The sequence below is a fragment of the Cyclopterus lumpus genome, chromosome 17, assembly GCF_009769545.1.
Source record: "Cyclopterus lumpus isolate fCycLum1 chromosome 17, fCycLum1.pri, whole genome shotgun sequence".
NCBI classification, from domain to species: Eukaryota; Metazoa; Chordata; class Actinopteri; order Perciformes; family Cyclopteridae; genus Cyclopterus; species Cyclopterus lumpus.
In genome coordinates this window covers 20,913,282-20,928,168 of record NC_046982.1, presented here as the reverse complement: position 1 = coordinate 20,928,168, position 14,887 = coordinate 20,913,282, and the positions used below count along the sequence as shown (strand labels likewise).

General features: G+C 40.6%; 1 protein-coding gene across 1 annotated transcript in view; it reads right to left on the bottom strand.

Annotated features, from left to right (window-relative positions):
• The window catches only part of b4galt2 (UDP-Gal:betaGlcNAc beta 1,4- galactosyltransferase, polypeptide 2), a 109,989-nt gene that overhangs the window by 13,643 nt on the left and 81,459 nt on the right, over positions 1-14,887 (bottom strand). The window contains exons 4-5 of the mRNA XM_034555208.1: positions 13,179-13,366; positions 7,268-7,390 (exon numbers count right to left, since the gene is read on the bottom strand). Coding sequence (XP_034411099.1) covers positions 7,268-7,390; positions 13,179-13,366 — 311 coding nt within the window. The remainder of the gene's footprint in view (positions 1-7,267; positions 7,391-13,178; positions 13,367-14,887) is intronic.

Sequence of the window (14,887 nt, the reverse complement as noted above, 5' to 3'; positions counted from 1 at the left end):
CTGCCCAAGCATACAGCTCCATATCTCTGCACCTCCTCTTGGCCCCGTCTTCCTTCCCCCTCTCCACTCCACTCACTGCATATTCAACCTTCATGTACTGTCCCTCCTCGACCGTCTGCACATGAGGTTTCTTTTAGTGCATCCCTCATTATTGTGCCCTCTAGTCAACACAGATGGTACATAGCATTACGTTGTTGGATCTTACGCACTTAGCGGCCGGCTAGTTAGCTAGCTACATCGCTAATTCCAACATGACGGACCATGGAATTGACACAAAGGCAAAGAACAAAATCTGACTGGGAAATGAATTGTTTTTTTGAGATATTCCTGAGAGGATTTCAGGTTATTTTGGAGATGCTGCTGATGTTTTGAATCAAAATGCAGGTCAGTATCACTAATAACTCGACTCGGGCAGTGGTCTGAAAACATTGGTGAGTGAGGAAGTGAGCAGCGCCACCTTTACGCTCAAAGAGCCTTAAAGTAAAACGTCTGACGGCGAGACCCCGACCGTAACCGAGGCGACCTTTTGTTCCTCCACGACGACCTCCTCTTTAGCCAAAGGAGTTTGCAGAAGGTCACACGGGTCGATCGATCAGACACATTGAGACACGATCAACGATGTGAACCAATCACAAAGCCAGTGGTACAACACTAAATAAGTGACTTTTTGAAGCAGGTGAAAAAAAAGGAAAGTAAATACTGGCAATATTCACATAGTGTTGCTGCAGTGAATAAAAGAACCTTGAAGCCGAAGTTGTTCAGTGTGGAAAATCAACTCTGAAGGCATAAGACAGCGCTGTGGCAGAGCAAGGTGAAATAAAAGTTCTAAATAACTGGCAACCCATGAATGACAGGGCATTCAGACAAACAATCTGCCACTGTCAGTCAAAAACCCTCGGACACTTTAAAGATCTGCTGGACTACAATCCCCTATAGCAATACCAGTATTCTTTATTATAAGAAGTGGCTTAATAAAAAAACTCTGGGTATTTCTTCTTATTATTTTGTGTTTATTAATGAACCGTTAACAGTTTTAATACCAGATTAAAATAAATGTCATCATGGAAGTAGGTATGCATAGTGTTGTAACTTTAGGTCCACAAGTGTTTGTAGTGTCTCTTGCATTTCTCTCTCTAAATGAGGCCCATTGAAGATATTTTTTGAATCCTTAAAAAGTACCTCAGAGTTGTAAAATGAGGTGAAATGAGAAACAAAATACACAAGTAAAATCGTGTGTTTAATGAAACAAAGACAAGCAATAAAACCAAGGAATGATCAAGGCGAACGCATCAATAAAACAAAAGGTCTAAACATGTATTGTAGGAGGAGACTTCCACAACACGGGAGGTGCCATTGAACTTATCAAAGTGTTAAGCCCCAAAATAACCTGCCTCTCACACCATCGTCGAGGCTTCACAGAAACAACGTGTGCAGTCACTCGGCGCGACCGCTGGCTGCATGTGTGCATGATGCTGGCTCAGGATCTGTTGAACAGCCACCGCTGGGAGGTAAAGAGGGAGGAAGGGGGAGGGGGGGGGGGGGGGGGGGGGGGGAGGAGGGCAATGACGAAAACAGAGGGAGCATTGAAAGAGAGAGCGTTGGGTTTTTTGTGTTGAAGGCCGGTCCGCCACGGAAGCCCTCGGGACATCTTTGCCCGAGGCCACCGCTGCATGTTCAGAGCGAGGGTGAGAGGAAACCCTCCGCCTTGCTCCTTCTCTCTCTGGTGTATCCGCCAACCTTTTAGACAGTTGTGGGAGGAGGGCAAGTGACACTGGCAGTTGTGTAAGTGGCATGTGTCCTCTCCGCCAAGGGCTGCAGCCACACTGAGCAGCAGGGACACATAGTCCCCCGGGCAGGCATTAAGCTAGCAGGACCCATTGCAAGCAGTGGTCATGTCACCGTCTATCGCATCACAACCGGCGTATAAAAAAAAAAAGGAAATCGCTGGAGGGAAGCAAGAGATGGAGATAGAAAAAAGAGACGTGGAGGTTTAGAGGAGGGGGTGGGGGGGGGGGGGGGAGTGATGCTGAAGCAGAGAGTAAAAGAGCAATTTAGTCGTTAAGTTGTTTGCTCCTTTTTTCTTTTTTTTTCTTCTCCAGAGCAGCTTTTTAAAAGAATAAGCAGACGGAGGTTCATCGCCACGTACAAGGACACTTTGACCGGAACACCAGGCTGACGGACACATCACCGGCTCGCACTGTTCAAACGCCGCAAACTCCACCTTTTAACGACGGAGAAGGAAAAAGGAACAAGGCACAGATGTAACACTCTCCGGTGGACCGCTGCTCTTTCATCTCTCTGTTCTGAGACCCTCCCTTCCTCTGTGAGTCCTGAGAGAGTTCACTCAGCTGGAGACTGCATCCTCTCCTCCGCACGCCACCACAGCTTTGAACTGATTTGAGACCGACAACATAAAACGATGCGTAAATCAACAACAACAAAAGAAGCTAACGATAAGCAGCTAGCGTTTGCTAATTAGCGCTAAAGACAGTATTGGACAAAATACGATTTTTAAACATGATGATAGCACTAAAAAATATATATAATTATATCAAATATCTGTATCAAATGTAGTGAACAAGATCTCACCCTTCCTCATCATATGTTGCTACTTGGGTAGCAGCTTTTTGCGCGGTATCTTGAAGCTGAAAGCCCACGCGTTGGTTAACGTTGCAAAGTAGCGTCTGTTTAAGTTTAGGCAACAACGCCACCTGGTTAGGGTTAGAAAAACATCGTGATTTGGCTTAAACTAAACAGGTTTGTAATGTAACATGAACTACGGATATAACGTCAAGTGAAGCAGTGGCGTAGCGTCACAGGATCAAACATCACGCATCAAGTAAAAAAAATAGTGCTCCCCATTTAGTCTATTCGTTAGATTAGTCTAATAGATTTCTTAAGACAATTAATATTTTTGTAATGCTTTTTTATGCTAAATGACTTATTTCTAAGAACCCTATGAAAACATATCTAGTAAATACAAGATTTAAAGCGCTGCTTTTGTGTCAATTAAATCAATTAATCGATTGGTCGACACAATCGTAAGAGTGTTCTTTGGCCTGGGACAACGTCTTTACATTGGAGTCAGTTGAAAACCATCTCATATAGAAGCTAAAGGTGCCTTTTGCATCAGCATGTGACGCCCTGGGAGTGAGACCAGGGGACCACTAACGCCATTAGGGTTCACCCTCTGGGCACCACGAACACCTGGACCCAATGTCATGTCAATACATCAAATAGTTTTTTGAGAAATTTCAGTCTGAACCACCGACTGGCCCAAAAAAACAAAAAAACAATCGCAAGATTTTACACGAGAAAAGTGAATAGGAGAATATTTCCGCCTGCTTTGATGGCCTCGGCTACATCCGCACACGGCCTTCTTCAAAAGAGCTTGTCCAAGTGTGTTTTCAAGGACATTTCCCTTCTGATTGCTCTGCAAAAGGCTTAAAAAATAAGCCAGCCCTTAAAAGCGAAGGTGGATGGTGTATCGGGGGGGGAGAAAGGCAGAACCTTGACTCAGAGCTTTATTTTGCACATTTCTGCCAATGTGTTTTCCATTAACTTATCATAAGATTGACTTTGGCATTTCTACAGTCTCAGATTGTAGTGAACAACGGGGAAGAGAAGAACTGACAATAACCTAAACTCAACGCTCCAATGTCGTACCAATACAAAACTATATATAAAAGATTCAAACAATAAGAATGCAGTAATATTCATGGTGTATCTCTATATGACAGGCAGTAGTCAAACACATCTCTGACACAAGACAGTGCTAATATAGTTCATTTTATTGAAGCTGTGGATATAAATAAAGATAATTCAGGTTTTAATGATCTATCAGAAGCATATTCAAATTGACCGATCGCCATGTTATTTACAAAAATGCTTCTGCCAGCAAAAACGTTGCGCTACAGTGTTAAAGATGCATTTAGCCATTCTTTACCACTATGAGGCAAATAGACTAAACTTAATATCTCTGGTTTGGTCTTCACCAACTTCTGAAAAACAATATCTGAATATTTAGAGTCATGCTGGGCACGTAGAGCACACCTGGCTCAGCCTACAGCGTTATGTCCAATGGTTGACGCCTAAAGAGGGAATAATTTATAGATGCACGGTTCAAGAGACGGATTAAAGACGGATATAATATCGTAGATGAGAGCGAATGATCTCACCAGTCATTCTGTATTCATACGATTTAAATGGATTCATCTAAAAACAAGAAAACAAGAAGCAAACACTGCATATCACCAATATACATATTGGTTTTGGTTGCATTTTGGTCTCTGTTAGACATTATACAGAAGATGTTTTCAAAGTCTGACGAAATCAAGAGTTCAAATATGGGCTCCAACTTAAAGTGATAATCTGAAAGATGTTTTAATGTATTTTTTAAAGGGTCTGTTACATCCCTACCTATCAAGAAAACAGAATTGATTCCTGTGCATGTTCTGGAGTTCTTTCAGAATTAAGGATGTTTTATTCCCGATAGAAATCCGAGATGATAATATCCTTGAAAAGTGTGAGTCACAGTTTGAAGACCCCTCTGGTGCACAGCGAGGACCCGAAGGAACGTAAAGGAGAGAGGGAGAGCTGGATGGACTCAATCCGGGGACAGTAGAGATCTTATGGGTGGCATCCCTAAAGCAACTGGACCCCGGACAATCTCGGAAAATGAAAGAAAATCCAATTATCCGTTGTTTTGTGATTGCATCGTTTAGTGTCTACTGTTCAGGACACATGACGTCGTCTCACTTTAAGTACGCAACACTACGGAGGAAGGAAAAAGCCTCGAAGACACGTTTGCTCTTTGATTCAGGGCCAAAAAAAACCACAGAATCACCTTCAGCACCTCGTCCACAGAAATACGAAACCTTTATCGTTGTTTACACGCGCAGTGAAAAGGTTTCACAGAGCTTTTTTCTCGAGTGTTTTTTGGAAACCGCTGCATTCAGAGGCAACGTTTGAAATGCAGAAGTCGATCTCTAAATGAATTACGTAAAAAAAAAAGAAATAAGAAAAGATATTCCCGTCACGCCACTTTTCATATCAGTTGAAATTGCTCAAGTTGGGAGCGTAGAAAGGATCTTGAGGGAAATCTACAGCATCTAATGACATACTGCAGCTATCATCCAATAAAGAAAAGTTAGAACTTAAACTTTATCTATCATCAGGACATTCATTGAATCACACACACACATATATATATATATATATATATATATATATATATATATATATATATATATATATATATATCTTTTATCACATCTCGCTCAGACGCTGACGGACAAATTGTAATCTCCTGAATACCGTGTCTACTGACAAAGTCCATTCTCTAAAAACACCCTTTTTTTTTTTAAATGCTGTATTTTTTCAGTTTTCTTATAATGCTATTTAAAGATAAGCTTCACGGTGTGCGAGTGACAGCGGGACAGAGAAACATATAAAGAAACACAGTGAAGAATAGGGACAATGAAGATGGGAGATTGTATTTTGTCCGTGAAGAACTGTCCCGCTGTGTGTGTGTGTATGTGTGTGTGTGTGTGTGTGTGTGTGTGTGTGTCTGTGTGTATAATCAGTGCTCGAGCCTGATCCTCTGAATGCATCGGTTGATGTGTTCAAAATGTATTTTCTTTTTATGTCGATTCAACTGGCAATTTATTTAATTTTTCTAAATCTTTTGCTTGATGGTTATTTTGGTTGTGCAGCAAAATGAAGTGTTTCCAGTTTGTTGTTGTTGTTGTTGTGACAGCAGCTTGTAGGGAATATATGGAAAATGTCACAGCAGTCGTTTCATAATTTCTATGCACAATCGGCCGAGCACATGAAGAATGACATTTTTGTAGTGATAATTTGTTTAATAGCCAGATCATCAGCTCACCAGGTAATTCAACAATGTTCAGTCCAAACGGCCGTCTGAGTGGACCATAAACGTAACTAATGGCCCTGGAAGTGCTTCATTTAAGCGGTTCTAAGACGTCTTTCCGTCTTCCTGTCAAACGGATATTCTTCTTCTAAATTTGATTTCAGTATACTCCCAAAGCAATATTATGAGTGAACTTGAGCAAGTCATTAAAAGCTGGCTGAAGCACCAGAAAAGGTTTATTAATTAGCTAATTATCCTCTCTCAGCGAAAACGATTACAATAAATCATCCGCTTGTACGAAAAAACCTTCGGTGTCGACTTCAAAACAGGAAACAAAACATAAAACTGACAGATTGTGTAATACAGATTCTTCAGTTTCTGTCTTGACAAGAAAAGTAAAACATTACCGGCAATATAGTCAATAAATCAATTTACTGTCGAGGCTGTAGAGTGTCTTATGGCTAGAGTGAAGATGCTTGTATCATATGAATCAAGATGACGTAATGGACTAGAAAAGGCTTTTTTATGCTGAAAGCTGAAATATTTGAAAAGAATAGCTGAAAATAGTTGAAAATAGCTGAAATATTTGAAAAGAATAGCTGAAAATAGCTGAAAATAGTTGAAAATACAGAAAAGGGAAAAATGTTGACGCCCAAAAGCATTGAACTCAACAGCTGAAAGTCCTTGTAGTTTAAATGTATAACTGGAAAAGATGGAAGCAAAACTGCTTCATCTAAAACGGTTTTACTGTCACAGTAATAGTAGTAAAAGTATTGGTGGTATTTGTAGTAGTATAAATAAACAAGCTATGCTAAACTTTATTCCGACAAGCAATTCTAAGATTTTTTAAAACTTTTTTAGACATCTTATACTAGAGATACTTCTGCAGTGGAGAAGAAGTTAAAGAAAAAACGTACGGAAGAAATAGAAGACTAAGTGGATTAAAGATTTGAAGAACAATACTAGCTTGTCGAGGCTGAAAAGTTCGGCTTAACTTTTGGCATGGGGTCACATGTTTTAAAGGGGTACACACACAAGTCTCCCCTTTACAGACGTGCTAAAACCAAGCAGTTGTTTTCATGTGTTATTTTCGCCTCTTCTAGAAAAGTGTGTATTTAAATATTTCTACATATTGGGGTCCTTAAACAGACTTGGGTGTTTCCATGAAAAGCCATACAATCACTGAAAATATCCATCATATACTTAGCTCTTAGAGCCCTTTACACAAATGTATTTTTTGATTAAGGAAAATATAAAAAATAATACTGTTGACCTGCTACCTTCCCCTAAATATCCCGTCACCTTTAAAAAAAAAAAAAAAGACGACATAATAGATTATTGGTGCAGAAATGATGGGCGAAAGCAGCCGCTCCAGCACGCCCCTCCCACAGTTACCTGTTGTAGATGTCATCGTCCTCTCCTCCCCAGCCCCAGTACTCGTTGGGGAAGCCGTTGATCTTCAGGAACTGTTTTTTACTGAGGCCTGAAACCCCTCCAAAGTAACCTGCGTACGGCAGCCTGCATGGAGCACAGAAAAGAAGGAGATGAGGGAAGGCAATAAGGCGAGAGGAGGGAGGCCAAGGAGTTACAAAGGGAAGCAGTGAATGAATATGTCGCTACAAAAGAAATTACAATTCCCTGAACAAACAAGATCCCTCTGACAGCAGGAAGATTGGCAGCATCAGCTGCACGCTGCCTCGGGGTCAAAGAGTTAGGGTTTTATTTTCTGCATTTCCTTCAGGCACAACAAAAGGTTACATTGTTCTTTACGAGCAAAACGTTAAAAAAAAATATTTAAAATGAAAAAATGACTTTTTTAAACACCTCAAAAAGCATCTTTACAACAGGGGGCAACAGCATTTTACGGTTAATCTATTTTAAGCATTTGCGCGTATAGGTAAGTTAATATCATTTATAATTTATGGAAGATGGAGCAACGTACATTTAACACACATGCAACTGGGAAGGGAGTTTGGGTTGCCTGGCCATATTGTTGGAAAAACAAAAGTCCCTTAATTAAGTTAATACATGAAGCCCCATGACGTCTAATTAACACGGCTACCCACTCGGATTGTAGTTCATTATAATAATAATAATCCTTCTTTTCAATTTCCTGAAGTTAGTGGGAGGTGTCGTTGTGCGTATTCTCAGTGATTGTTAATCTGGAATTGTTCGTGAATTATCGGCAGCGTCACAGGTTTTTTAAAAATATGTTGCGTATATAAAGATGGCAGAATTTAAGTGTTTTAGGGAAGGAGATCATTTCCTAATGTGTCTTGTTTTGGATGCATTTTTAAGTGGATACTTTATGGGTGCTTTTCCACAGTAAGAAGATAAATCAGCAGCATCGGCAACTCACGATGTTGGATTACGTTGAATTTAATGTCATAATTAACATGAGATTATAGCTGAGAAGAGAATAAATGAGGAAAAGATCATGAAATGGAGAATATATACTAAATATATTTTAATAATATATGACAGAGGGTCCAAGACAAGACAATGAAAAGATGGAGGAGGGTACCAGCAACCAATATTGTGTGTGTGTGTGTGTGTGTGTGTGTGTGTGTGTGTGTGTGTGTGTGTGTGTGTGTGTGTGTGTGTGTGTGTGTGTGTGTGTGTGTGTACAAAAGAAGGCAGAGGCATTTTATTTTTTTCCTCAAAAGTCGTGAGACCAGTGGAGTGGGACGGACGTCCGCTGCGAGTGTCATGACAGGCGCCCGGAGTCTAACAACAGGCTGATGCATAATATATGTGCGTGTGTGTGTGTGTGTGTGTGTGTGTGTGTGTGTGTGTGTGTATACTGGACAGTATGTGTTGTCAAAAGGATGACAGCTCTCTGTTGAAAGATGACAAGAGGAAAGTAATGAGACCGTATGTTTCTGCACAAATTCTCCTGGCAACAATATGGTGTGTGAGTGTGTGTGTGGTTGTGTGTGTGTGTGGTTGTGTGTGTGTGTGTGTGTGTGTGTGGTTGTGTGTGTGTGTGTGTGTGTGTGTGTGTGTGTGTGTGTGTGTGTGTGTGTGTGTGTGTGTGTGTGTGTGTGTGTGTGTGAAATGCAATTTTAAAGAGAAAGAGCGATTGGAAGTTTGATTAGATGCGTGTTTTTCTTGAGAACTTCCCTCATTTGGTGTAAAGCCTCACTAGAAAGAGGGTAAACAGAACTCCTCTATGACATCATCAACATGGGACTCGATGACCTCCACATCGGTCTGGTTGTTGCCTCAGAGAAGTGGGATGTGCACGACGGACATGTGCACAGTAGTGTTACGATGTAAGTTCTCGTCCTGGTTTTATTCTCTACTATAATAACTTTCCCTTTTGCATTTCTCATTACCAGTTTTAACAGTTTCTTCTCATTGAGGCGTTGGAAAAAGAAAACTGCATTCACCTTCAGTAGACAAATGATTTTAAAATGTACAACCTGAATGCTTTATGGTCAACATAGATTCCTGATCATCTGCAGCTTTATGAGCCATCTGGACCTCTGAGTCTAAAAACGCTTCTAAGAACCCAGACTGACTTTAGTTAAATCAAATAATTAATCCTTTCATACACTATAACTTGTATTCTTGTATTTCAAATCTGTTTCATTCTATTTTAACTTGACATGGTTGAATGTCCAGTTTATATGTTGTTTTTTTAAGTGTTTCTCCTGCACTTTGTGTCGATGAATTTGATATTTTATGTACAGCACTTTGGATCGCCTCGTTTACCACATGAATGCACTCGTCTGGTCTCTCCCATGAATGACTAACGCGTGTCAAAGGTCACGTCAGCTCCTTTGGTTTACAGCAGGTAGTTACACGGAGGTGGAAGAGAAAACAAGCACCTGGAGCAGGTGATTTACCGCTCTGCTTGTGACATTTGTGAAGTTCATTTGATTCTACTGATCGAAAAATGAGATTTTGAAATCCAACGTCTCCGGCGTAATTGTGTTTCTGGCATTTAAAGACACATTGATCAGCTACAAAGCTCGACCTGGATCTTTGACCTTATGTGCAGTTCACACAAAACCTGCAACTCTTCACGGAAACTACACAGATTTGCAAAAATGAGAACAATATATTAAAAGGTAAAATGTGACATTAAAAAGGCCCTGAAGTATTACATTTAATACATATCCTTAAACCTGGCCTCGTTTTGTTCTCCTTTTTAATCGGTGCATTTACCACTTTGGTTATGTCAGCCATTAATTTTCTTGAAATTGACAGTGCATGTCAATCCATGTGCTCTCTCTGTTAATGTGCATATGACCCGAGTGACAAGCACTGCACTAAAAACACCCACAAAGTTCTGTGCGTGGTAATATAGTTGCAGACACTGCGCGAGGTCCTTTGAGAGAGTTTAATTTGCGACATGTTTTTTAAAGAGCAGCGCTGTAAAACGGACTTCAAGGTGACCCCCTTTCTGCCCAGAGAGCTGTCAGGTGTCGCGAGGCGCTGCGGTAATGGAACAGCACTTAGTGTGACCCGACTTTCAGCGGCAACGTTTCCACCATTTGTCCCCCCAAAAAAAAAAAAACGTACACCGCTTTTGTCGCGACCGAACAAAGACTAGAACCCAAATGCACGACTCAAAGCAAAGTAACAACAAAAATCTCTGTTTTAATTAACTGGAAACATACAAACAGAAAATCTACATGAACAAAGTAACATAAAATTGTGACCTGGTGACTGATGAATTTCATGAAAATGGCTGGTTCTCTGGCACAAAAGACAAGACGAACTGACCCAGGACAAAGGGAGACGCAGACAATATATACACAGGGTGAGGGCACAGGTGGAAACAATCAGGAGGCAGCCAATCAGACCAGAGGGGAAACACACAGGGGGAGGAACAAGTTGCCTGAAACAAGAGGAGAGTTGACTTTCAAAATAAAACAGGAAATCACGAGACAACATGGACACAACACACGAAACTAACTAATTTAACATCAGTTTCCTGGACAGCTTTTACATTTGAGAGCAGCTGAGGTTCGCCTACCTGAAATGACTCGTGATGCTGAGCTCACAAAATCGTTGTTTGTTTCCTGACTTTTTTGTAAGCTTCTTAGATGCTAAAACTGGTCTTAGAAAGGTTGGTATGCCCAACTAAGAGCACGTTTGACCTTGGCGACCAATTTTCTACAGTCAGGAATAACCTGGAATTAATCCTGTGACCTTCCGCTCCCCTTAAAACACCAGGCTCCCTTTTGTTCTTCTAGTGACCAAAAAAGACTCATTTCATAAATGGAACCATTTAAAGTATCTACTGATTCATTGCTCATAGGAAATTTTAGCTACAGCCCTGCTTACCACCTAGCGTTGTATATCATTTTTTTTGCCAGATAGCATTAGCTTATTAAGCAGTATAGTTTTCAGTCGGATAACTCTTGCGCAATGACAAGCGTGGGATCACATTCGCCGGCCACATTAATCAATGCTTCTGGTGCTTTTAGATAATTGAGTGTAGGCGAGGTGTCATTATGCAAAAAGACACAACAAAAGACAGGAGGCTACACCCTTCAGGGCTGTAAGGATGCAGGCTGTAAGGATGCAGGACACTCTTTGGCTACACTGCATTTCGTTGACCAGATAATTCCCCAGAAACTTGACACTATCTCATGTAGATCTCTGCTGTTTTCATTAAACTGGCGTCCATTGTATACACTTGACGGTCTGTGTGGGGTGCACGTCTCTAACTGGTGCTTACTGGTTCCTAGTGGTGTTTCTTTGGTGTTTTGTACTCCCTCTAAGAGGTCTTAGGGTCATGGTGATGGTTTCGTCTACATAATAAAGTCCTCTCATTCTCTTTAGTGACCGTTTGTTGATTAGTTATATCTAGAAAGGTCTTTATTTTTTTACCTTACCATCTGTAGTCTACACTTGTTTAGTTTCTGCTTTGTGCCGCGGTCTCTTGTTTGGACTGTAGAAATATGACCGAATACAAATTGGCAGCAATGAACTTGTGGTGCATTTTCATGCTAATTTAGGCCTTTAGATTCAGTCAAATTAAATACTTAGTCTAACGCTGATTGTGGGCTATTTCTATTTGATGTGAGGCAGCCGATTGCATGTTGAAATTCCACATATACCTATTGTTTAATATATAACAAGTGTGAAAGGCTATATATGATTTGAGCAGCAAGGTGCAGAACCCACCTGCAAAAACAACCTTCTGGGTGGGTCTATAAGCTGTGGGTCTATAAGCTGTGGGTCTATAAGCTGTTCTCAATATATATATATATATATATATATATATATGTGTGTGTGTGTGTGTGTGTGTGTGTGTGTGTGTGTGTGTGTGTGTGTGTGTGTGGGTGTGGGTGTGTGACTTTATTTATTCTACCATTGAAGGGACTGCTCACACCAAAATCAATAATGCATATTCTTCCTCTTACCTCTTGTGATATTTATGAATCTAGATTGTTTTAGTGTGAGTTAACTAGTTTTGTGGAGACATCAAATATCAGTGGAGATATTATCACGATACTTTAGTTACAATACGATATTATTGCAATTTTAAACCTTTTGCGATATATTACCTGCAAATTATAGAGTTTGTCAACATCTGTTTTCAATCGGTTTATCTCATTTTCATAGCCTAACTTTGTTTAAGTCATTTATAGTGGTGATTCACATACAGACAAACAAATAAAATAATTAGGAATTATTGTTATTATTGTTATTGTATTTCCAATAATAAAATCTTTGCATTGGTAGTTTACATTTTGTATTAGAAGCTGCTTGGAGCTGATGTTAGGACGTTAAAGAAGTCATAATACGAAACAAATGTCACGTTTCTTACCAAAACTACATTTTACAAGATTACATATGAACACATCATGATAATAATATAATATATTATATTATATAAATAATACACAATTTTACAGGACCTTGAAAGCACCACAGTGTAACTGAATGAAACCGCCATACCGGAGCCGTTAACATTGCTAACGTTAACTCGCTCTCCTCCTGTCGATTTCAACAGTATATCATAACCCAACTTTAAGCATTAAGGACGATCTTTAGAAAGCAATATTCTTTTACTGAATATAGGCCGATGACCATTAGCCGCAGACATCTGCTGATACCTCCAACACTATGCAGCTCACAGTAAAACCACCAAGATTAATAAACAGCACGACATGTTATAAGGAAAAATATGTATTTTAGATTTTGGGGCTTCAGGTGGGATCCCTAATGAACTGAGATGACCTCAAATAAACTTTTAAAATTAGACTTATTAAGGCAAGTAGAGAGTTGTGCTAAGAAGCGGGGTACCTTGCTCCCTCGGCGAGTTGAAGACCAATCGCCTCACCTGAAACCAAACTTGTCCATGGCGATGGCGAAGTGCCGCGGCTGGTCGTAGCAATGGTAGAGGTTGCGGTCGTCCATCGGGATCAGGTCCACGTCGCTAAAGATGAAGCAGTCGTACTCCGCGTCCTTCAAAGTCTCCGTGTAGCCGACGTTCAGCAGCTTGGCCCGGTTGAAGGTTTCCTCACCCAACTGCAAGAATACGCAATGAGAGAGGCCATTATTTCATTGTTTGCATATGGATGAGGAGGGAAGATAACGTCGCTTCATCAGCATTTTGTCCTCTGCTTGAAAGGTTCCGTGTTAAAAAAAGTTTAACAACGTCTTCTGAAGCACAAAGTCGGCCTGTGCGATATCAATAACCGTTCCATTCCATTATCCGAACCGCTTATCCTATTTTTAGCCGATCCCAGCTGACATTGGGCGCCAGTCCATCACAGGGGGTCACATATAGAGACAGTTTAGAGTCCAATTAACGTGAGCTGCATGACTTTGGACTGTGGGAGGAAGCCGGAGAACCCTGGAGGGAACCCATGCTGCCACAGGGGGGGGGGGGAGAACATGCAAACTCCGAGCGGGATCCAAACCCAGGGGCCCTCTCGCTGTGAGGCGACACCACCCTGCAGCCCGATAGCAATAACATCTTCAATTAATGTTTCCTGTAACCTCCAACTTGTACTTTAAAGCTGCTATTTTGTAAAGTTAAATGTAGACTACTACCAGAGTTAAAAAGGCATTGACGGGTCACTAAACATGAGAGAGAGAGAGAGAAGTACTGCCAACAAATGTATAATACATGCTGTTTTCATTACACTTTATAGAAACATCAACCGGGATTAACTGCTTACGGCACTGCAACCATAAACACAAGACAATACGAGTCAGATTCAAAGCTGTTTTTCTCGATAAATCCAACATGAACTGACGTGTTTATTGACCCCCAAGAACAGATCAGTTGCCTGAAGCACCAACACACTCATGAGACTCCGTCTGGCTAAAGTGTATACCTTAAAGACAGATTCAAGTAGTTTTAAATCATCGTGATATCTTCCTGCTGAATATAAAATGTGTCATGAACACATAAACCGGTAAGTTTGCTAGCTAGCTAATCAATCAGCTAGCTTAACAGCTACTTCAGGGGGCTAACTGTCATTTAGACATAAACATGTAGTTTGCTAGCAAGCTAACCAATCAGCTAGCTTAACAGCTACTTCAGGGGCTAACTGTCATTTAGACATAAACATGTAGTTTGCTAGCAAGCTAATCAATCAGCTAGCTTAACAGCTACTTCAGGGGGCTAACTGTCATTTAGACATAAACATGTAGTTTGCTAGCAAGCTAACCAATCAGCTAGCTTAACAGCTACTTCAGGGGCTAACTGTCATTTAGACATAAACATGTAGTTTGCTAGCAAGCTAATCAATCAGCTAGCTTAACAGCTACTTCAGGGGGCTAACTGTCATTTACACATGAACATGTAGTTTGCTAGCTAGCTAACCAATCAGCTAGCTTAACAGCTACTTCAGGGGGCTAACTGTCATTTACACATGAACATGTAGTTTGCTAGCTAGCTAACCAATCAGCTAGCTTAACAGCTACTTCAGGGGGCTAACTGTCATTTACACATGAACATGTAGTTTGCTAGCTAGCTAACCAATCAGCTAGCTTAACAGCTACTTCAGGGGGCTAACTGTCATTTACACATGAACATGT